Source organism: Habropoda laboriosa, unplaced genomic scaffold, assembly GCF_001263275.1.
Source record: "Habropoda laboriosa isolate 0110345459 unplaced genomic scaffold, ASM126327v1 scaffold423, whole genome shotgun sequence".
Taxonomy (NCBI): Eukaryota; Metazoa; Arthropoda; class Insecta; order Hymenoptera; family Apidae; genus Habropoda; species Habropoda laboriosa.
In genome coordinates this window covers 241,324-267,364 of record NW_017100606.1, presented here as the reverse complement: position 1 = coordinate 267,364, position 26,041 = coordinate 241,324, and the positions used below count along the sequence as shown (strand labels likewise).

The 26,041-nt window shown below is 36.0% G+C and overlaps 1 protein-coding gene across 1 annotated transcript in view; it reads left to right on the top strand.

Annotated features, from left to right (window-relative positions):
* LOC108576693 (protein crumbs) overlaps positions 1–19,403 on the top strand; it is a 55,973-nt gene extending 36,570 nt beyond the window's left edge. Inside the window, 17 exon segments of the mRNA XM_017939738.1 lie at positions 1,642–1,858; positions 2,794–2,961; positions 5,683–6,010; positions 6,942–7,402; positions 9,718–9,899; positions 10,019–10,172; positions 10,886–11,350; positions 12,192–12,927; positions 13,024–13,426; positions 13,666–14,121; positions 14,222–14,974; positions 15,310–16,138; positions 16,795–17,164; positions 17,455–17,770; positions 17,982–18,299; positions 18,523–18,618; positions 18,696–19,403. Of these exon segments, the coding sequence (XP_017795227.1) occupies positions 1,642–1,858; positions 2,794–2,961; positions 5,683–6,010; positions 6,942–7,402; positions 9,718–9,899; positions 10,019–10,172; positions 10,886–11,350; positions 12,192–12,927; positions 13,024–13,426; positions 13,666–14,121; positions 14,222–14,974; positions 15,310–16,138; positions 16,795–17,164; positions 17,455–17,770; positions 17,982–18,299; positions 18,523–18,618; positions 18,696–18,923 (6,480 nt within the window). The 3' untranslated portion in view covers positions 18,924–19,403.
* The last annotated feature ends 6,638 nt before the right edge of the window (positions 19,404–26,041 follow it).

The following is a 26,041-nucleotide window of genomic DNA, read 5'->3' as shown; positions in this document are numbered from 1 at the left end:
GGTATCTAGGGGGATATAGAGTGCTCTAATCTGTTTTTCATTACCTTGCTTTTTTATTGAGATATTAGGGTCACCTTCAGTTTTTTAAATGGAATGTCTAATATTTTTTTTCGAATTCGGATAAATCGTCAAATTTTGCGTAAAAAAGTATTATTACAAAGTGGGACCTAAAACGGATAATTACTGAGATATCTTCAAATTAATAATCTTCTATTAGGAAATACGCTCAGCCAAGGTGATTCTTAGCACGACTTTGTTTACTTGTTTTATAAATATCTCAGTAATTATTCATTTTAAGCCCCACTTTGTATAATACCTTTTTACGCAAAATTTGACGATTTATCCGCATTCGAGAAAAAATATTAGACGTTCTATTTAAAAAACTAAAGGTGGCCCTAATATCTCAATAAAAAAGTAAAGTAATGGAAAACAGATTAGAGCACCGCATGTCCCCCTAGATACCATGCAACTTTTGTTTGAAACATTTTTTCGTGCAACGAATACCTTACGAGTTATTTGAGGTCGTCATGTTAGGAGACTCACCCTGTATAAGACATATTTCTAGCAACGAAAACAGCTATGAAATATTTTCTAAAGTAACTCATAAGTAAGCCAGTCGAAATGAAACGTTGAACGATAGTCGGATAGCAAAGGGTTGAAAAATTGAAGATGTGCATTAACAGCTTCAGCACAAAGAAACATTATAATTACTCGTTATTTTCTTTGAATATATGCACATTTTAGGGAATGTGAATGGCCTTTCATTTGCGAAGATACTTTACAAACGGTTGCAAAATTATAAAAATGATTAGACGCTTAATAGGAAGGAAAATATGTGATATTTTTAAGTTCGTATTTAAACTCACAATTAGTATACACTCCCGTCCATAAGTATCAAAACACTTACTGAATGTGAGGCAAACCTGAACAGTCGCTGCAAAATTATTAAGGTCCTGGAAAAAATGATTCAGTCTGGAATTTCCTAGTGCAACTAGTGTCGTTTGATTATGTCACACCAAACATCGTCACGAAAATGAGTTTGCGTAGGTCGTTGAACTTGCCTCGGTAACAATTTTCATATAATACAGAAGGAATTATAGCTATCAATTTAAAAAATTCGTAGTGTCTTAATTACGCGAAAATCATGGTAAATTTAAAAAATCTATTGCAGTCATCGTAGTGTGTATAAAAAGTATTTAAAACTTTGTCCTCTTCAATTTTTCTCGCAAATCTACCACTCACGCGAAAAACGCTGGAAACGAATAATACGAACACCCTGTATATTTCGACCGATATATCACACTAACTTTGACGAAGAGATGTAACTTAAATCGTACAATACTTTCTGAACATAATAGGTGTCCTAAAATACTTACGAACGGCAGTGTACATACACGTACAATCATTCAAAGACTAATTATATAAAATAATTGATCGGCAAGAAATGCTTGGGGATATCAACAAAACAATTGTTAAACAATTACTTGAAAAAGAGAGGGTTCAATGGAACATGTAATTCAGATCAACGCCACAGCATTTACTTATTGTTCATTCTGATCAGATTGCAAATACTTCACTCCGTTGAAAGGAGAAGAGAAAAAAATGTTCTTTGCGATGTCGATTTGAAACGGTTCTGTTTAGGTAATTGCCAACGCAACGTATAATGCTGCAATTCTTACGCTACCCGACTACGATATGAATGGCTCCCTCGTCGTGGGAGAAGGATTCAGAGGATGCATTCTCCAAGGTCCTGGCATTCTTTTCAACGATTCTATCAATAATGGAGCAGCGTTTGGTCCCTGCCCCGCGGAAATTCGCTAATTAATCTCTTAGGCACGGCGGAACTTTACGCGGGGCTGTTTCTCGGTACGGCAGAGTTCAACGCGAATTACGTGTAAATGATACGGCACTGCAATGTGTGACGGATAATGCTGTTCTTTACACGAGTACATTGGAATGAAGTGTTTGATGATTAAATTATAATTTTTCATTAGTATTTATAAAAATATTTATTTAAAAAATTTTTTTAAATTAAGATATGATTTTAACGCGCATTTTAACTTTAACAATTTATTCTAATAATTAATAGTACATTTCAGTGTGGTACATCTTAAAACACGGTACAACACAAAGGCGTCGTATAGAAAAATACATCCGCGTAAGCCACTATAGTGGTGCTCAGTGCCTAAGAGGTTAAGAATTAGGGATCTGATTTGGCAAAAACGAATTTTAGAAATTGTAATAATTAAGACGTACACCACCGGCCAAAAGTTTCGAATCACCTCCCACTTTTCATCGATATTAAATCTGCTGTTAATTTTTCATAGATTTCAAGTTTATCTCAATTCTACATTTACCAATTTATCTCGTACCACTTGATGCGAGTGATAAAAAATTCTCAAAGTCGCTGACTTTTTTCTGGAAATTTTTGTGTAAATTGCAATGCTCGGTGATTCGAAACTTTTCGCCGGTAGTGTATACACTGCAGGACATTTAAATGGAAGATTCGGTGAATATTAACTGCCGCTGGATAACTAAGTACCTTTCTTATTTCCAATTTTGTTTCCTAAGAGTATTTTCTCCTATACCGATAGAATTTCCACGAAATTCAAAGCTAGTACAAAAGTCAACTAATATACCGTAGAACATTTCAATCACTGTGCACTTTCAGAGTGAAGACCACGTAATATTTAGTTTATATCTGCGTGAACTCGCAGATTACACGTGTGAATCGTATGTACCACTTATATTAAGCAGTAGATTGCATGCCCGATTCTCCTACGAAACTTCCAGGTGGTACGAGCGGACTCAACGGTGGTGTAGGATCAAGTGCAATCACCACCATGGATTTCTGTCATCACGAGCCATGCATGATGCATGGTAAATGCGTATCACGACAGGATCGTTACGAGTGCCACTGTTACGCGCGATATTCCGGCAACAACTGTCAAATTGACAACGGTAGACCTCGATGTCGAATATAGGGGTTTGGCGTGGGATGAAGGATAGAAATAGAACCACGAACTATTAGAGACACCTGATAATGTCAGTTACAACATTCGAGTAGAATTATTTCTGTGTTACAAGTAGATAGTTTTTCAGCAAACCATCATTTTCATACTATAAAATCATTAGCATACAGGGTGCACCATTTAAACTATACACCTCGAGCAATTTCTAAATTATGCGTTCTTTGAAAAATTGTTACGCACAAGAATTGCACGGTTACAAAAGTACAGTACATCGTGGGTGACCCTCTTTACAGAGCGTTCTAACTTTTTGTGTTGAAATTCTGAATTATTTCTTTATTGAATGCAAACGTTTGAGTTTTCGAAAATTTGCTTCGCGTAACACGCAGACAGAAATGTAATACCCCTGAAAACTTCGTTAAAGCAACGGTGTTTATTTGCCAACACAGGTAGCTTTACCTTATCGTAAATGACTAATGCGTTCGTAATTTAGCGTCGAAGATATCCTCGGTTAATGTTTGCCATACACAGCATTGCTATCACATCCTTGCGGATCTCCAGTTTAACGTACCACGAGCGAAATTTTCAAGAAGCGAAGCACAGTACCTCGTTTACCCAATTAGATTTGGGGTAAATAAAGGCTTATATACTTTCTCTAGTAACTTCACATTCGTACGAATTCTGTTGTAAAAAAATACGTTATCCCATTTGGAAGAAGAAAGCTGACCTGGAAATTTCCAAAACGTCCCCACTTACAGATAGAGTACGCTATGTAATATCTCCCTTGAAACTGTGCAACTTTCATCAGCAACAATTTTTCAAACAACGCAACATTTATCTCAGATACACTGCCGTTCATAAGTATTAGGACACCTGTTACATTCAGAAAGTATTGTATAATTTAAATAACGTTTCTTCGCCAAAGTTAATATCATATATCAGTAAGTTAAGTAGCTCTTCACATAAATGATAGGTTTGTGAAACGAATAGAAAAGGACAAATACGCGATACGGTGACTTTGCCATTTTTCTGACAGCTTGCAGATACCATTCTGATAGAAATTCGGTGGCTTTGAATCAATTATGCGAATCACGTCGGGGAAAATTCATTTCTACACAAAGTAGATATTTAGAGGTTTTATCGTATGCACCGGTTGTATCTTAATTGTATCTAATCAGGATCTTAATAATGCAATAGTGACTGCTTCACATTCGGTAGTCTTAATACTTATGGACGGATGTGTATGCCTGCATATTTCACGTGACAATCTTCGTCTACGATTAAAGGTACACTACAAGTAAATTTGGTCTGAAAATAAAATTTGACGTTCTTTTAACAAAAGTGTTAATAATGGAATATCAACGAAGGAGTAATTGACCATGGGGTTCTCTTTTTAGTCTTCACGCATGACACTCGCATAGTACTTGCTTGTATTTTAGCCTTTCTTTTTTTCTTAACAGTTACCAGCCTTGCCCTTATCAGTTCAATAGAATGCCATAGAAATTACTTACAATTCTGATTTAACAACACGACTTTAATCTACAGTTAAGACTGAGTACTGCATGAATAATTCTACAGCCGACCTTTGAAACGTTTATAAGAAATGATTTTGCGCGCAACGCGTCTTGCTCGATTATCTCAATTCGTAATTTCATTTCAACTGTGCCGAAGAAACGGAATATGTACTTGAGATACAAAACATCGCGGTCGCATATATTTTCTCGCGTTCACCTGTTGTTTTTTGTTAAGAAACAATTTAGCATATTCATATCTCTTTCGCGTGCTGCCTCAAACATAAATTTCACATCGGTGTCGTTCTGTTTTTGCGTTATTTCTCTTCTAGCTTGCTTCTTCTTTCTGACCACAGGTGATTGGATTTCAGTGTCACTTGAAAGTGCCGTGCACAGTAGGCCGAAGCGTGGAAAAACACAAAATATATTCGTAGAATCGATTATAATGTTTCTACGAAAAAATGATCGCAACTGCTCTGTTTCTTTCTGAAATGGACCAATATCGCGTAATAGCAACTTTTGCCAGCGAATTGAAAGTTTTGCATTAATTTGTAGTTACAGAAATGAAGGCAAAAGTTTAAAAGCCATAGTAAATAAGATAAATTGAATATCAGACAAATAAATTAAATCAACCCTCTATGGGCCGAATATTTTTCTTGACTGTAAAAGAATTTATGCAACGTAAAATTAGCAAATGTCGACCTATAAATACGGAATAACAGTGATTTCAGCAGTTTCGACAAGTTTATCACAAAAAATACATATTGTAACTTTGAAGTAACAACGGCTATCAAGAAAGTTACTGGTTAATAAGGAGACGTTTATGCCATTTTGTGGAAGAAAGTTCAATTATTTAATAAAATATCGATATGTTAGTATGTGACTTGAAAGTTACACGGGCCCGTAGAGTGTTAAACAAAATAAGAGAATATTGAACAATTCCGGCACCGTTAATATGAAATTCGACAGAAAAAGTACGTTGCTTAATTCTCCGACATTTGCAACAATGTTTTTATGTTTTATACGTTGCATCTGATTTTTCTATTTAACAGTTGCTTGCATTTTTTCACGCATTCACTTCCTGTGGACGTGCGCCTGCGACACTCTCATACCTTTTTTTTTAACGCTTCTCTCTCGGTCACTGTTTCAACCATTACACTGCGGCAAAATCTAGAATATTATATTTACAACGAATTTGTCAGGTCCGCTGTGCACCAGCAGCCCCTGTCGCAACGGTGGTACCTGCAATGAAGATTCGAAAGGGGACTTTAGTTGCGTGTGCAAGCCAGGGTTCACCGGAGCTTTCTGCGAGTCGCAGCTTGGCGTACGACTTTGCGAGCAAAGCCCGTGCAGAAACGACGGTGTTTGTTTAGCGCTCACAGAGAGCGAGTACAAGTGTGAATGCCTGCCCGGATGGACGGGAAAGAATTGTGAAACGAATTTTAACGAGTGCTCTTCGAGTCCTTGCAAACACGGCGGATCATGCATAGATGGTATCAACAATTATACCTGCATATGCGACAGAACTGGGTACGCTTGCTTTATGTATTTATCTTCAGTATTTATCTAAGTAATTCAACCCTTTGAGGAGGGCGATAGACCGCGTTCACAAAACATTACGAGCGCAACCAATAAACTCGTACATTTTGAAGTAATAAAAATAATTGACGTGAACTGATGTGCGTATATTCGAGTAAAATGTAATTATCAGATGATTTAGTTTTAGATTTAGACACTTTTTTTTTTTAATATAGAATGATAAGTACTGTTGTAGTAAGTGGTAATTAAATCGCTAACAAGAATAGGATTATTTTTCATTGCTATTTTGATATACTATGGGGTGACAGTTTCTTTTTGTTAAAGTACGAGAAATGTTCGCTTTAGAATTTATAAAAATTTGCATACTTTATTCTGAATAATGTACGTAGTACGTAAGACATGTAACGAATACGTCACACATGACAATGTTAACGCTTGCACGGAGTTTGTAAAGTTACACGAATAAGTAAATGTAGATGAAATTGACCCAATATCATATATTTACAAAAAATGAGTATAAAATTTCAACTACTCTAACAGTACTGAGAAATTGAAATATACCAATTTTTCTTAAAACAGATATGACATATTGTTGAAACTTCGCAACTGATGTTACATACTTAAATATTCACAAGATTAAGCCAGATAGTACTGATACTTCGCAAAAATTCGAGTCTCTCAGAATTAATCGAGTAGCTTCGAACTGCTTGAAGTGTTGCACGAATAATCGAGTACTCGGTTCCGTTCGAAAAAATGAAATTTTCTCGTTTCTAACTGTTCTACTGAATGCAACAAAAATCTCGGTAATTCGGTATCTGTTGAACAAACAGTTGAAAGAAATATTCCCCGAAAAATGAAGAACGGAAGATTTTTTCCCTAGAAAAAACTGTAATAATTGTCCTTAATGTTCATCCTGTTACAGGTACGAAGGTGCAAACTGCGAAATCGATATCGACGAATGCTTAGCGAACCCCTGCTTGAACAACGGTGTCTGCTACGATAATTACGGTGGTTACATCTGCCATTGCCCGAACGGCTTCGAGGGTCAAAATTGCGAATTAAACTTAAACGAATGTTTATCGAATCCCTGCATGCACGGCGGGGATTGTGTGGATGACGTTGGCTCCTATCATTGCACCTGTCCATCTGGATACACGGGTCGGCATTGCGAGCTTAGAAGTTTGTGCGAAAACGCAGCATGTCCTTTGAATAGCATTTGCGTTGAAGACGCACACGGCCCGCAATGCGTTTGTAATCCCGGATTCATGGGCAATCCCCCGAATTGCACTATCAATTATTGTGCCAGTAATCCGTGCAGCAATGGCGGAACATGCACGAGCAACAAGGACGGATACAACTGTACCTGTCCACCGGAGTGGAAAGGTGAGACGATAAATCGACATGCGTTACGGGAAGTAGCACGTTTCATTTGTCTTACGAGGAACAGCACTTTGCACGTAAAGAAGCACATTTCATCGTTTCTTGCGAATGTTGCCACGTTTGGTCTTCCGTCGTGAAAACTATAATACATTGTACTGTCTCACCGGGAAGATTTTGCGGCGAACACTTTCGGCGTGCGGTCAGTTCAAATCGTTGACATGCAGGTTGCAATGAAAGTCTGCCTTTGAAAATATTGTTTAATAAATAATATCTAATCTAATCTTGAAAACGAAAAAGATTTGAAACGTTTCTCACTTTCGATGCACTCGAGAAGCGAACGAACCGAAGAGAGACGACAGCCGAGAATACTCAGAACACTTAGGACCTCCCTCGATAATAGTCGCGGTGCGGACCCGAGTTAGCGTTAATTAAACGAGAAATACTGTACAGTATGATCGGATCAGGACAAAATTCTGATTAGATCAGATTCGACTTACATGGTACAAAAAAAAAAAAAAAATGAAACTTTGTCTGTTGCTGCGGTGTAAAGCTAAACATGCTTTCTGTCATTCGGATGTGCTACTTCTCGCGACGGAAAACGAAACATATATTTCGTGGCAATGAAGACAAACGTTGCTGTTTCTCAATAAGGCAAACGAAACCTGCCACTTTTCGTAACGCACATAAAATATGAAGAACTTGAAGTTTAACCGTATAATCATTTTTTAACATACTGACTGCCACGACTGTAGGCCGTTCTTCGTTGCTTTGAATGAAATCTAATATTACGGGACGATTGATCGTATTTGTCGTTGTTTTTGAACAGCCGAATAGAAGATTCAAGGGAAAAGGTGTTATCCCGTTTTACCACTCTTCTAAGTTTCAAGCTGCCTTTCCGTACACTTACTCCTTTAACTGTGCAGAGACGATATCGATACAGCGTATTCAGGGGGTGGTATAAATGAAAAAAAAAATATTTCACTAAGGTATTATAATACTTTATTATTTATCAAAGAAAATTGTATACTATTTTGTTAATTTTGCAGCTCTGTAGAATTGCTGACTGGTAAACGAGTGACTCTCTTGTTTATCAGTTGTTTCTTTGTACGCCACACACTTTTGTACTGTGTCTTGAAAGCGTATTAGCGGTGTATTTACAACGGTTCGTAATACAGTGGAAATATTTGAAGAAATCCCTATAACACTAGTTCAATGAATGAAAATTTCTATTATTGCGGAAGGAGAAACTTTTAAACATGTATTATAAGTCTTGCGAAATCATGTGAATCATAGTTGGCGGTAATGGCACTTGTTCATTTCTCAATTAGCATGCCTGCAGAGTTACGAGGCCTGCAAGCATTTTATAATTCTGCTTAACGGACAGTGAATCTTCGACATTCTAAAAACTTGCATCTATTTCACTTCCAGAATGTGCTGTATCAAGTTGGTTCTAACCCTTTGAGACATTCTGTAACTCTCTTTCCCCAGTCATCTGCAATTTTCCAAGCTATTCCTTGTTCAAATGCGCCGCCAATTCCTCCGTACCTCTGCAACAATCCAAATTTCTGTCCTATTTATGAACTTAACTGTCTTCTTGTTTACTCAGTTACCGGTAGAGTTAGGTAATATAAAGATGTGTTACAACTTAATTGTCAGGTAAATTTATACGCTACCGTTCACAAGTATTAGAACACTCATTATGTTCGCGTAGAAAGGATTATACGATTTAAATTACATTTCCTATAGATTTCCGGATGTATTAGTAAAAATATACACATGTACTCGTTACACTCCAAGATTCTAGAACGAATAATTTTTTCCTAGGATCCTAATAATTTTGTAATCATTTTTGTGAATCAGATAATTTTATATTAAACTTGTAATGACAAAGAGGCTTGCTTCACATTCGCTAAGTGGATTTTAGTCAATTCTAACCGGTGTTTTATAAGATTTCGATAGATATTAGTAGAGTACAGTAGATTTCAGTAGAACTCAGTAAACTTTAGTAGATCTCCGTGCGCTTCACATTCAACAAGTGTCCTAGTACTTATGAATGAGAGTGTACGTGTTGCAGCGTAATTACTAGGTAAAAAAATCCTATTCATCGCGGTAGTCAACGTGTTAAATGTCAACGGCTATCATTGGTGTCATTATGCTACGTTTACTTTAAAAGTGAAATGTGACTAACACCTGTATGAATTTATCTTTTGTCCTTCTTTCTCGTTGCAACGAAATCCCTTTTCTCGTACATTTGGCACCTTGTTCTTAAATGTTGCGTGTAAGTGTCTGCCAATTCTATGTGACGCATGGTCCATCAGGAACAACATGCTTGTCACCAGCCTCGGATTGGTGTTCTACCTGCTACAACGGAGGCAGTTGTCTCGAGACGCGTTTCGGTATTATGTGTCAATGCCCGAGATTCTGGACGGGACCACAATGCAAGGATCCGATCACCTGTCGTGATCTACCTTGCAAACAAGCTTCCGCTTGTCATGATTATGTGAGTGAAGTATTTACACACGGCTTTGCATGAACGTCCAACCGATTAATCGACCGTGTCGCGTTAAATGTATTTCTATGTGGCTTCTTGCTTTCTTTGTTACGTCTCGCTCTGAACAGCCCGGCGGCTATTATTGCACCTGCGAGCCAGGATGGACGGGCCCAGAGTGCTCGATTGACATGGACGAGTGCTCCAGTGATCCTTGCCGCAACGGCGGAATCTGCATTGATCAACAGAATAGCTACTACTGTCAATGTCTCCCGGGATATACTGGTAATCACACTTGATTCATCGAATCTTCTGCCTGCACTTAGCTTTGCTTAAGAACTCTCTGCGATACGCTTGTTTTACAACCCAGAACATGATCAACCGACGTTGAAAATGTCGTTTTGTTGCTTTTCCTGTGTTGAAAGAGGAGATTGGATTCGTTCAAATCGTACATATTCCATACGTATTTTGTCCCAACTACAAAGGGCACATTTGTTTCGTTAAACGTGATAATTCAACTTTGAAGTGAAACATTAACTTGGAAGTTTCACCCGTTGACCTTATCTTGAAAATATGCTAGAGTATTCAATGAATCTGAAAAACTTCACGTCTGAATAATATACGGACTGTACTATTCGAAGCAATCGTTCGAACTTCTGTTATGCATATTTTTATTTTAACACTAATTTATATTTTTTGGAGGCCCTAGGCGCAACATCATTACTTTGGCCTCAAGAGAACAAAACTATTTCAGTCAATCAAATTCATACACACATTTTTTTTGTAAGTTTATTGAAAATAAAACTCGACATTTCCATAATAACTAATTTTAATAAAATAAAGATGACACAAAGTTTCAAAATGTGACCCCTTAGAGAGTGAGGCCGCAGCTTGCGCCTTATGAAAAATGCGGCCCAGACAATATACCTACAATTATTCCTTTTAACATTATACATCTATCCAATTTAATGAAAAGTATTTGTCGCCAATGTTACCAGGCAAAAACTGTCAAATCAACGTGGACGAGTGCCTATCGCAACCTTGTCAAAACGGTGGCACGTGCATCGATCGAATCAACGGATACATATGCAACTGCACGAAGGATTTCATGGACGAAAATTGCGAACGCGAGTACAATGCTTGCGCGGTAAATCCTTGCCAAAATAACGGGAACTGCACTTTGATACCAAGGTCCCGGCGAGAGTTCATTTGCGAATGTCCCCGTGGTTTCGAAGGGAAAATTTGTGACATTAACGTGAATGACTGCATTGACGTGATATGTCCCGATGGTAAAGTTTGCGTGGACGGTATTGCAGGTTACGAGTGTATATGTCGCGAGGGTTATAGAGATCCTAATTGTACCCTTATTGTTGACCATTGTGCGACGAAACCCTGCAACAGCGGTGTGTGTATTGATCTTGGGGAACAGGGTTTTGAATGCAAGTGCAAAGACGGCTTCCAAGGTACGCGGTGTTCTTTAAGGAAAAATTATTTTATACAAAAATTACACAGGGTGAGTCGCGTAACTTGTCTACCCCGGATAACTTCTAAAATATGTTCTACAAAAAAGAAAAAAGTTTTGTATAGAAATTGCACGGTATCGAAGGAAACACATACCTTTTGGTAACAAAATTTAAAAGAGCAGTGAATTTTCTGTAAGAAAAATTAAAGTAATAATTTATGTAAAATTGTGAATTATTTGAATTTTCTTTGTTTAATAATTCTACGTCATTTATGTTATTTAATAATTCTACCTCAGAGTTATATAAAATTATAAATTATTTGAATTTTCTATGTATCATCAAACTATAGAATGGTAAAAAAATGGAACACTTCTATCCTTAATTAACAGATTGCACAGGTGTATGGAAATCGACGGGTATCGCTTTGAGCACCTGCTGTAAGTAAGATGAGTAGCGAGGCTATCGTTAATTATTAAGTTCAGGACAAATAACAGGACACTGGACACTGCTCCTTTAAATTTTCATACAAAAAGGTACGCATTCCGTTTAAAAAATTCTAGAACAACTTGGTATCTCGTAAACAAGTAGGTTATTTAAAAAAATCGTTTCAGTTACACGTGTTCCCTTCGATATCGTGCAATTTATATATGAAACACTTTTTTGTAAAACACATACTTTAAAAATTATCCCAAGGTGGGAAAGTTATGTGACTCACCCTGTATATTATACTTATCCTCATTTGCCACCAATCACAAAGATTTATATATTCAATTATCTAATTTTTAATAAACACAGTAGTACATATTTTTCACCGGCTAATCGCAATTACTAAAATTCGCAGGTCAATACTGTGAGGAAGATATAAACGAGTGCGAAATAGAAGGCAGCTCGTTATGCAACAATGGTATCTGCGTGAATACGGAGGGCGGCTATAACTGCTTTTGCAGACCAGGATTCTCTGGAGATCACTGTGACATCGACATCGACGAGTGTCTATGCGGACCGTGCAAAAATAACGCTACGTGCATCGACGGTATTAACACATTCGAATGTCAATGTCCACCTGGTTATTCTGGAAAAACATGCGACATGGATGTAAACGAATGCGAGAGTAATCCTTGTTTAAACGGCGCGACTTGCGTCGACGAAATTGCCAATTATATGTGTATATGTTCACCTGGCTTCCGCGGATTGAATTGCGAGATAAATATCGACGATTGCGAGCCGTTGCCGTGTTTGAATCATGGCCAATGCATAGATGGTGTAAACAATTACACTTGCGACTGCAGCGACACCGGCTTCGAAGGTTTTCACTGCGAGAAAAATATCGACGATTGCCGGTCGGAGCCCTGTATAAACGGTGCTTTCTGTATAGATGACATTAAAAATTACAAATGTCAGTGCTATGCCGGCTATACCGGTAAAAATTGCGAGGTCGATATAAATGAATGCGAAAGTTCACCCTGTCAGTACAACGGCACTTGTCTAGAGAAATCGAACATGGAATTATACAAAAGTGACGCGGTAACGTTACCATCGATATTTAATCAAGAGTTCAGTTATGCGAATGCAAGCGGGTAGGTATACCGTGATGTTTACGATAATCGAACAAGAATAACGAATGGCTTGGGTGCATCGAAAAAAAGTGATTACAATTTTCAAATTTGTTTCAGGTACGAATGCCTTTGTGTACAAGGCGTCACGGGGAAAAATTGCGAAGTGAATATTAACGAATGCGATAGCAATCCCTGCCAGGCTGGATCCTGCGTAGACCGCATCGGTGGTTACACCTGCGAGTGTGACGACGGGTACGAAGGCGATCATTGTCAACACGACATAGATGAGTGTAAACGATATACACCTTGCGAGCATGGCGTATGCACCGATGGAAGAGCTGATTATACTTGCACTTGTGATCCAGAATACGGCGGAAAAAATTGTTCAGTAGAGCTGATCGGTTGTCAAGGAAACGCTTGTCAAAACGGTGGCACATGTTGGCCGTATCTCGTCGATGAAACTATACATAAATTTAATTGTACATGTCCAAATGGATACCACGGAGAAATTTGTGACTACGTAAGTTTTCAAATTTACGCTCGTTGCGACTTCTTTTCGTGTAAATCGTAGGAAATGTTTATTATTGTAATACGTTATGTTAATTTATTACTTAATTTAATTACACTTCTTGTTATATCCTGCACTAAAATATACGACACAGATGAAGGTTCGTAGATGTAAAAACCGAAAGCTTTCGTCCGCTTCCAGCTATGTAATTTTAGTTCCTTTTATTTATTTATTTATTTATTTTTTCATAGGTAACGACAATGTCCTTGAATGGCAGCTCGTACGTTTTAGTGAATACCACTCGAGACGAAGGATACGACATACAATTCCGTTTTCGAACAACCTTACCAAATGGATTACTCGCTATTGGAAAGGGCCTGACATTTTATATACTTGAACTTGTCAACGGCAAATTGAATCTGCATTCGAGTCTCTTAAACAAGTGGGAGGGTGTGTTCATTGGCAGTGGTTTAAACGATTCCACTTGGCAAAAAGTGTTTGTCGCTATCAATGCCACGCACCTAGTACTCTCAGCTAACGAAGAGCAAACAATCTATCCTATTAGCTTGAACGAGGGCTCCAATTCCAATCACACGTCTTTTCCAATGACTTATGTTGGCGGTACTACCAATTACCTGCGACGATTAACTCATGGCCCGTCCTTCTTCGTCGGCTGCACCGAAGATGTTGTTATTAACGGGGAGTGGGTATGTTGTATCTTAAGCCATATAAAAAAACTAAAATAATAAATTACTTTTATAAAAGTACCAGCTTTTACGAAAATTTTACACAATAATCATCATTTAGGTATACTCTGGAACTTCGTCAAAAACCGTGTATATGGAAGACGTTGAACCGGGCTGTCCACGCGAGGCTCAATGTTCGCCAAACCGTTGTAAAAACGGTGGTCACTGTACAGACAGATGGCGTGATTTTTCCTGCAAATGCGAAAGACCATATCTCGGACATACCTGTCAATATAATATGACAGCGGCTACATTTGGATATGAAAATATCACAAACAGTTACGTAACCGTGAAAGTATCCGATATGGCTAGAAGAGCTGTCAGATTAATCGTCGATATCTCTATGTTTATACGCACAAGGCAAGATAGGGGTGATATATTTTATTTAGGCTCAGAACCGAATCTGCAAACGGATCTTAAACCTCAAGAGAAAACTTACATAGCAGCACAATTGGAAGGAGGTGAATTACTTGTTAGAATACAGTTTAACGGTACAGAGGCTTACACGGTTGGTGGTGTGAAACTAAACGATGGAAACAATCATCTTATACAAATAATTAGAAACGTAACATTGGTACAAGTGAAGATTAACGGTACAGAGTATTTCCGAAAAACTATCAGTGCCTCTGGTCAACTGAACGTAACTGTCTTGTATTTGGGAGGTTTACCACAAGCATCCAGATACATACGACAAGTTGATAATCGGCAAATAGAAGTATCGCAGACTCCACAAGTTAACTTTAAAGGAATTATTCAAGACGTTCAGATATCCAACGGTATCGAAACTATGGTCGTTGAATTCTTTCCTTTAAAAGTAAGAATATAATATTGTATATTTTCAAGCAGAAATATTATTCAATTGTAAGATTTAGTTCTAATGGGACCTAGTTTCAGGTTTTCAATTGTAAACTGAACCAAATGATATTTGTAATATAATTACAACTTTTTAAGTTAATACGTATTTTTTTTGACTTAAATAAAATTAGCATAAAAGTAACAAGACGTTAATATCCAATATTAGAGAGCACATTTGACTTAACTTGATAAATTATTTGAAAAATCTGAATTGAATTGTAAAATGTTAAATCAGTTCATTATCTATATTAACTGAATTAGTTAAAAATATTGATAACTTTTATTTTTTCACAGGCAAACGACATTCCTACTCTGAAACAGTTCGGTAACGTAACTTTTGATTACGATAAAGTACTTAAGGGTGTAGTATCCGATAACGTGTGTGTGAGCAATCCATGTAATCATAATGGAACTTGCCATGTTACGTGGAACGATTTTTGGTGTCAGTGTCCACGAGGATATACCGGCAAAACCTGTCAAGAAATGGAATTTTGTCAATTACAAGATTGTCCTGCTGGATCAAAGTGTCAAAATCTAGACGATGGCTACGAATGTATCGCTAATGCTACTTTCAATGGAGTGACGACTTTCACATACGTTTACAACCAAGTGGAGGAAAAGAATGTGACCGATACAACCATCGATACTATTCAAATTACATATAGATCAAACACCGGCGGTACATTGATGCATATCGCGCCTCGTGTAGGCGCTCAGCATTTCACAGTTTCCGTTTATAAGGATAAAATCACAGTATCTTGGCGGTTAGATCTGCAAAATCAGGGAATACTGACTTTTGGTAAAGTAGAACCTGATGGAAATTGGACATCCATAGTACTTAGATTAAACAACAATTCCATGGAATGCGGATACGCAAATTCTAACGACGAATATGCGTCGCATGTCAGTCCAAATTTTAGTTTCTCTTTATGGTATGATTTACTGATTACTGGAACGGTGACACTTGGAGGACTCAGCTCTATTTTATCTGAGAAACATAGTTACGTAACAATCGGTTCCGGTAGACAAAATTTAGAAAATAAAAGCGGCATTAATGAGAATTCGATAGATTTCACTGAACGTACATTAACTACCGCTTCACCACCTTATAATATAATGTCAGGTAATATGATACTCAATTGTAACAGTTTTCATTTATTTTATATTTTTCAACGTGGAAATTATACAAGGCGTCAGCGAAGAGATGATATAACCCGAAGAGGGGTGAATCTATATCAAAAAATAAATCGAAAATCTAGAGTAACATTTTTTCATACGAAGCTGTATTTCCGAATAAGTCGATATTGAAGATTCGTCGAGTACATGTAAAGGATAAATAAAGAAGGATAAACAATGAAATAAAAGTAAGATCAAAAATCTCTGCTGCATCAATTGTAATGGTAAAATAACTTGGCCACTACGATCTCCGGACTTGATACTGATGAATTTTTACTTATAAAGCCACGTCAAGTGTCCTGTATACCACGATGACAATACAAGTACAGAACACCGCGAAGAGAAAATTGTTCTTGCATTCGAACATTTGAAAATATATTCTAGAAAACGTTCACAGAAGTGTAAGTGTACGCGTACTCGATGATTCTTCAACATCGATTTATTCGGAAATGAAGCTTCGCATACAGAAATGTTAATCTACATTTTCGACGTATGTTTTTCGTATAGATTCACCCTTCTTCGGGTTGTACTACCACTTCGATGACACCCTGTATATTTACCCTTTAAATTGCATACTACGTTTTCTATTTTTCTGTTTTATAGGCGAAGCTTTCAAAGGATGTTTGGGCGAAGTAAGAATTGCTAGCATGCTTTTACATTATTTTACATATGAAGAAGTTTATCAAAACGCTAATTTCACGCCCTTAGAATATTTAGCGTTACAAGAAAATAATTCGACACACCATGATAGTATCGGCTGTCAACTTTGTTTTGACTTGGATTGCAAAAATGACGGTCACTGTCTTGATAAAACAAGCAGTTACATTTGCGAATGTCCTGCAGGATACACCGAAGACGATTGCTCTTTTAACATCGATGAATGCATTGATAATAAGTGCGATAATGGAGCAACATGTAGAGACGGAATTGCTAATTATACGTGTCTGTGTAACAGTGGCTGGACTGGATGGCTGTTAGTACACATTAATGAATTTATTCATATTAAATACTAGTGGTATTATAAAAGTATTGAAAGTCAATGAAATGGATATTAATAATATAACAATTATAGTATAAAATAGAAAAATGTATACTAAAATTGAAACAATTTTTAAATGTAACTTCTTCAAAAGAAGACGAATTTTTTTTTCTATGAAATGACACAATTCTAAATAAATCCATTTGGTTTCTCTTTACAGTTACAAGTAATGGCAGCGACGTTAGCACTATTTTCTTCACTTATCAATCTTATCTTTATTTTAGATGCGATAGCGACATAAACGAGTGTGTAACGCTTAGGCCTTGTCAACACGATGGCGTATGCATAAATCTTCCCGGATATTTCCGTTGCGAATGTCCAGACCAATTTACTGGCGATTTATGTGAAAATTTCCGTTTAATTACTTGTGAAAACCAGCCTTGCAAAAACAACGGCATTTGTACAGATGTTGTCAATTCTCAAACTGGTGACAATTTCACCTGTACTTGTATGACTGGTTACGAAGGTGCAATTTGCGATGTCCCTTATTGCATTGGACGGAATTGCCAAAACGGCGGTAGATGTGATTTATCACAACAGGTATGTATATAATATCCTTTTTAACTACTTTCTGAATTGTTATATTTTTGTAAACTAGATGACACAAAGATTTTACGGATTCCATTAAGCGAAATTGCATGTGACTGCTTCACGAAGTACGATCAAATTTGTAGATCTTTTTACTACATATATGTAGTTATAATGGAATTCGAAGTGATAAAATGAATTATAACATTGTTTAGATTACTAGACGCCTCGGTGTATTTGTCCACCCGGTTATTCTGGACTTTACTGCGAAATTAATATCGATGACTGCGCACCAGATGCAGAGGGAAATATACCATGTAAAAACGATGGGAAATGCTACGACGGTGTAAATAATTTCACCTGCGATTGTAGTCATACCGGCTACACAGGACCAGATTGTTCTATCGATGTAGATGAATGTCGCGATCCAGCAACAGATTGTGGTCATGGGCAATGTGATAATTTACCAGGAACTTATCAATGCATTTGTGATTTGAGTTATTGCGGATATAACTGCGGAATGATGGATCCTTGCAAAGAGGTAGTACACTTCAAAAAAATGTTCTCTAATTCCATCCGATACATGTTACTTCAGATTCATATAAATAGGATCCAGGTGTATCAAATGCCCTTTTATGTCGTCACAACACATCTCGGTCTTGATAATTTTGAATTCCACTTGTATAGATCTGGAGGCTCCCTAATTTCACATGCATTGATAATTCTTTTCTCACTATTCGCATAACATCTACTTTTCTTAGCAGGATTATTGTCAAAATGGAGGTACGTGTACATGTGGAGATGATGGCGGTTACAGGTGTCAATGTACGCACGATTATACCGGACAAAATTGTACAGAGGTGCGTCTTAATATTTTAAAACGAAAAGTCTTCAATAATTAATTAAGTATAGTAAATATTAATTTCTTTTTTCTTAGACGGAAAATTTTTTGGGCAGTCAAGCACTCGATATAGCGGTGATCGTAGGCCCTATCGTCGGATGCCTGTTCCTAATTGCTGTAGGCTCTTTGGTAGCATTATTCATGATGGCTAGAAAGAAACGAGCTACGCGAGGAACGTACAGCCCAAGTGCTCAAGAATTCAGTAATCCACGTGTGGAAATGGACAATGTGATGAAGCCACCACCGGAAGAGAGATTAATCTAAGAATTATTTTCGTGACAAAGGAACATAGATGTTCCACGTCTCGATAAATCCTAGTCTGCCGAGAACATACATCATTGCCGCAGTATTTGTCGATTAAAGGGGAAAATCCGGGAATTCGCCTTCTCGACAGAATTGTCTTTAAACGGCAAATGAAAATATATAAGGTTTCATCGCGCGTTTTCTAGTCCATGCTACCTTATCACACAGCTATCAAATTGACATAAGGAGTTAAGTGAGCAATATAAGACACGATAACTGATTTTAAAGAATTCGAAAGCGACGCTAAAGATGAAACGCATCAGCACTGTCTGTGAAATTGCAATTTCACTATTGAATAGAGCCTAAAATCGAATATATATTAAAATCATTAAAAAATTGATTTTTAAGGGGGTATATTGCAAACGTAAGAGTAAAGTGAGGAATGTATTGTAAAATTGATGCATTAGTCGTGTTGTTTATTTGAACAAATCATATAGATATATAAAGTGTACTTAAAACATTATTAAGTGTCCTTAACTTACGAGCAATACTCGAAAGAAACTTCTAAGAAACGAGACCCGTCCATTTTAGTGCCTAACTGACCCTACTTAAAGCTTTTATTTATAAGCAGTAAATTTAATACCTCGAAAGTGAATATTTGCAAAACATGTTAAACACAAATGTTACATCGAGATCTCTAAAGCATAATAATATACATTACTATTGTTGTACTTGCTGAACTTCAAGCAACTATAATACAGCTATCGTTAAATACAGCGTAGTAATCTTATGACTTGTTGCAAATATACCAGAACTTTGTAAAAATATCTTAAAGGGTAGTTATCGCAGATTACGCGTTAATTGTTGCCGGTGCATTTGCACATTTTTCAATACCGACGCGCTTGTTAATTTTGTACATAATTTAGATTATAAATTGAAGAAATTAATAACGATTCTACCATTAGTATTTTATATAAATATAGTATTTAATGACGAATATTATTTGGTATGTAATTACTTACTACCACGACCAAAGTAATAGCGAAGAATTTTTCTTGTCTATTAAAATATAAATGATATAGCCGTAAATAAAGAAGGTGTCATTATTTTTCAATAGCCAAGGACAGTTATCTTTTACGAATACGAGAAAGCTAACATATTGTTACTATCTTTTTTCTTTTTAAATATACGGTTTTTCCGCGTACTATTCTTTCGCCATATAGAATCTAAATTAGTACGAATTTATATTTACTCTAATGAATTTTAATGTCGTAGGAACAAAATTTTTAATCAAAGAATACATTTTAATATTGTTACAAAATATCAAGCATACTTATTTTAAGCGTGTTAATCTTTAATAAATGTAGCGTATTGAATGTGGGAACACTGTATCAACTATAGCAAATGCTTATTGTATAATGTGGTATCAATCAAAAACAAACACGCAATTTATTATATGAATAGTCTATACTTGGAAAGATAGGAATGATCAAATTATTGTAAGTTACAAACAATAACCTTTGTTCGATATGTATTATAAAATGAATATCATTGTTTTCTGCAAGACTGAAATTTTGGGTACTAAGAGAAATACATGAATACGTATGCATGCGCTTTCCACGTGAATACTTATTTTGTGACAAAATGTGACAATATGCAATATTGTGTATAAATAATTATAACAATTTGAACAACTAGATGTACAAAAACAATAAAAATTTAAATACTTTAGTAATAGTATTTATTTCTACTTGTTATAAAATATACATATGTGAAAGACATTTTTACGAAGAACATCATCTAACTGAGACACCAATTTTAATGCAACTTTGCATACAGCATAAGAATGCAAAAATGTGGAACATTTCTTTTCATCGCCGGTCGCTCATGTTTAAGTCCTAAACGTTAGAATACGAACTATTACTCTGGAACTAATATATCCCTGTTTTTTCATATGTGATTTATTTAGAAATTAACACTGCAACGAGTCATTAAGCTTTCCACTGACGAAGGCTCATTAACGCGTCATGCGAAAACGACCCTCTCTTTCTGAATAAAAAAATTATTTCAACACTGCCCAAATGAGGGTTCGAGAACCGCTTGAAGTTTACCCACTTCAGTGTGCGTCGTCAAGGAAACCGCGCAACTGTAAAGAAAGTCATTGTAGGCTATATGTATATTTAGCCATTATCGTTTCTTCCAAGAAATGATTTAAACACTATGTACAATGTGGAAAGAGTAAATATGTACTTGAAAATAAGCCAGACACTGTATTTTACAATCGTACATTATTAGTAATATTAAAGCAATTAAAAATTCATTATATGTATCAATTAAATATAATAGGGATGACGAGAATAGCAATAGCAAATAGAGACAAGGAAATGAATAACGGTAGACAAGGATAGCACTACAGAAATGAGTTAGACAAGGAAAGATATAGGGATAGACAAGGATAGATAATTTTCAGATATAATTAACGCCATCTCGCGTTTGGCTTCGCGAACTAACAACTCGTTACTAGGAACACAGAATGTAAACAGAGGTATTAGACAAGGAACGCACTAGTGTGCGAGAAGGATAGAGAGAAAACGCCTCCTATTGGCTGGCGGGCCGCCATGCTCCAACTTCCAGGCCCTAAGTCAAGTCGGCCGGTGAAAAATCGTTAATAACTCAATAATTACGATGATTTTGTGAACTTTTAGAATTGAAGAATGAAGTGTGGACCTTCAGCAACTTTCTCCTTTAGATTTTAATGCACTAGACCCTTTAAATAATTAGTTATTAGTAATTGTTGTGCGAGTTGTCGGAAACGATACCAAATACCGTTAAGTATCTTCACGATTTTTCAATAATTTCACAGGTTTCTACTAAATTCTCGTGCAACTAACTGCATGCATCTGAAAGACAACTCCTTTAGTTACATTCTCATATAAATTTTATTAACATATCTCTTCTGGTTCGATAGTTATTTAATATTCTTTGAGAGAGTATTACATACATCGCATTCAAGAGTAACACATTTTCGTTGTTTCAATAGATATACGTGACCAATTATGCACTTTAAAGCATGAAGAATGTAGAATAGACTTTTATCTATATTCTGCAGTTAGTTTGGTAGACGTGAGTGAAGTGGTTTAATTGATATTAGCAATTGTCTGTAACAGTTGACCATACTCGAATGCGGTGAATAGGCGACTCTCCCATATAATATTTAATAACTCCTAAAGTGAACCGAATATGTTAATAAAAATTATATGAGAATGTAACTAAAGGAGTTGTCTTTCAGATGCATGCAGTTAGTTGCACGAGAATTTAGTAGAAACCTGTGAAATTATTGAAAAATCGTGAAGATACTTAACGGTATTTGGTATCGTTCCCGACAACTCGCACAACAATTATTAATAACTAATTATTTAAAGGATCTAGTGCATTAAAATCTAAAGGAGAAAGTTGCTAAAGGTCCACACTTCATTCTTCAATTCTAAAAGTTCACAAAATCATCGTAATTATTGAGTTATTAACGATTTTTCACCGGCCGTCTTGACTTAGAGCCTGGAAGTTGGAGCATGGCGGCCCGCCAGCCAATAGGAGGCGTTTTCTCTCCATCCTTCTCGCACACTAGTGTGTTCCTTGTCTAATACCTCTACATTCTGTGTTCCCAGTAACGAGTTGTTAGTTCGCGAAGCCAAACGCGAGATGGCGTTAATTTTATCTGAAAATTCTCTGTCCTTGTCTATCCCTATATCTTTCCTGGTGTAACTCATTTCTGTAGTACTGCCTTGTCTACCGCTATTCATTTTTGTTGTCTTACTCGTTTCTGTATTGCTAAATACCTGGCCGAATTATTCTTTATAGTAAGCACGACTAAATATATTGAATTGTGTGAGTAAAATTGTTCACGATTTTTTTACAGCAACAGAACATGCGCATGCGATGAATCATCTACTGATAAACAATTATATTACTTTCTTATTTGTGATTTCATAGTAATGTTTAATTTTAATTCCAACCACTACTAATGTTGTAATCACAGACCTGATATAGAGTAGACCATTCATCCAATGTATTTTTTTGTTACACGACCCCGGGGTCACAGAACCCCGTTACCATCATCCCACTGTATCGATTGGGACTGATATTATATCACTGCGCTATTAGTGGTAGGAACTGAAAACAAGAACACTTGACATTTGTTATTTTAAATAATGAAGGAAACAAAACTTCGAATCTTAGGCTGAATCAGAATGGATTCAGTCATACACTTTTGCGTTTTGGGAACCAAGAATATATTGACAACACAGTAACAATCTGCACACAACCAATATCGATTGTTTTGCACCATGCAGTTCTTAAAATGACCGTTCTTAAGCATAGAGTGCGCTTCAAAACCAGTAGTTTTGGATGACGTCGGTATTTCAGATCGTGTGACAAAAAGTCCCATAAGATGATTAGTCTACCCTATATTGCAAACAAGGTACAGGATATATCTTGCACCCAATGTATTTTTGTGTTCATCGTTCTGAAATACCGATCGTGTAAAAAATCAGTGTGACGAATTGTTGCATGACGTGATCTATCCTATCAACTCAAACAGTAAACAAGAAGATAGATGTTTACCTTCTGTGGGTATGCATATTTTTTATAATGTTTATCACACTGATTTTGCAAAACGTTAAATTTAATTGTACTTACTGTACTTATCGTTCACATGTAATTTTCATTCTTTTTTTGTGAAAATAGTACCAGTAAATGGGTGAGATACTCTAGTTTTACCAGTCATTAATTTAAATATACTGGATTTTTATGGGTTCTATTAAAACTGATTACTGTTAAGTCTACATAGTCCGATTTATGTCATATTTGGGCTCATTTCCATCGGGAGAACTTCATCAATCCATTAATAATATTTTCATAATGATAGGATGAAAATTATAGAAATGAAAATGTTTGATATTGATTAATTCATTGCAACGCAGGCGGTATCCCTTCAAATGCTGCGTGTCGCTTACTCTAACTGTATCTATTTATTTACTAGATCGTGGGGATGGTTTAGTTCAATTTAAGCGTGCAGATTTCAATTCAATTTAACCAAGCACTACCCTATCAGCTTCATTACCACAATTGCACTAATGTTGTTAAAAAATTAAGTATATGTTTAGTTTATCGAAAGTTTAACGTTATATATCTTTATAACGCGTATTAGCAAAAACGTTCGGAAATGGATCTACTTATTTTCGTTTTAGATTCATCATAAAAGTTTAGTTAAAATCGACGGTCCACTAGTTGTGACCTCTCCTTGTAAGTACAAAATTAGAACGGAAACTCCTATTTACAAACAAAAATCATCTAGTCAAATTACTTTATGCTAACGCCAAACCTCGCACTATTAAGGGTATCCCACCTAAACGAAGGCATCTAAACATCTTCTTCAGTTGTGATGATACAAAAAATATTTGGAATGCAATTTGAATGGTATCAAAAGACGAATACGCTGCAAAAAATATTTTAGTCCTAAAATCATTTTTTTTTAAGTTTCCAGGTCTTCAATGTTTTTTTGCATATAAATACATATTTTTTTCTCTTACATATTGTAATTGATATTAAAATGCGTTTAGAGATGTATAATGACATGACCTTGAAGTGACGCTTGTCTCTATTGCTTTTAACACATTTTAAATATTAATGTACACTATTGAAAAAAAAATACGAGTCCAATATTTTCGGATTTTTTTGCTGTATGTAAAGTTTAGTTAGAAATCTATGTATTTAGTAAACTCGTGTATTTATGTATAAACCCATGTATTTACTTTTACAGGGTGTCCCGTAACTCGAAGTACAAGCGAGCAGGAGGTGATTTTACGTGAAAAACTGAATTGAAAATGTAGAATAAAATTTTTTGTACCACAATTTAGTTGTACCACTAGTTACGGGACACCTTGTATATTAATAACAAAGAAAACATACAGTTATTAGGTTTAATGGAACTTATTTGGTTACTAATACTATTTTTCAAAGCACATTCTAAATTCTACATTCATTCGTTAAAATACATATTTTTACACACAAATGTAAAATATATTTATGTAAGTCTCATGTAGCTTCCGGAATTAGTACTGTAGCGTACCCTTTTTGTAAAATAACCATGTAATATACTTTTTAATATGAAGAGCCATAAAACTCTTGCCTCGCCACTGATTGGGCGGACGAGAGAACGAACATAAGTAGGTATATAAGAGCAGGGTTTTTTTTTTGGCAACAAGGTAGTCATTATTCACTTTGCAGGTTTTTTCAAAATTCTCTTGCATGAATTTATTCCCATGCGTGGTTTTCACACCAAAGACTTATATTCAAAATAACTAACGTCTCTTAAATTTTTTCAGAGCATTTGTAGGACTTACTCCAGGTAGCTCTCCGCAATTTCCAGGTGAAATCTTAAAAACAAAAAAAAGAAAAAAAAAGTCTTTACTCATCTAGCCTTGGCAGACGGAACACAGCTATCCTGATCTACGCACACCGAGTAATTACTAAGGCACTACCTCTGACTACGTGCATCCAACGTCAAGGTCTCCTCTTTACCTACAACATCCTACATCCAACTTCGACAAAACTTAGTAGAAGGATCTCAGCTATCCCGTATCAAGTGCATCGAGTCAAACTTCCTCACTCTATCCTGCTCCTAAAACCTTCGCTCGTACACCCATCAGGTAGTGTGTCCTCACTATCGTGGTCGAGTAAAAGTATGCGTTACAGTACGTATTTTTATCATTTAAACATAATATATACCATATAATTCACATAAATAAAAATAATTAAAATTGGAAGGCACTCACGATAGCTCTAGGTCGTAGCATGTAACTTATAAGTTTTATATTTTTTTACAACCTTCTCCGCGTTACTCCACATTTCCACAAATTACATTTTGTAGAGATCAAGAAATGTGGTGGTAGCTCTTTTTGATTCAATTACTATTACTATACTTTATTATTACTATATGCAAAACCATTATTTAAAAGTTTTTCAATTTGGAAAATAATTTGACTAGGCAGATGAAAAATAGTTTTACATACTTATACAAAATTCTAAAAAGAAATAATATTTCATTTACATCAATTTTACCTCGTAACTTAACGTCTAAA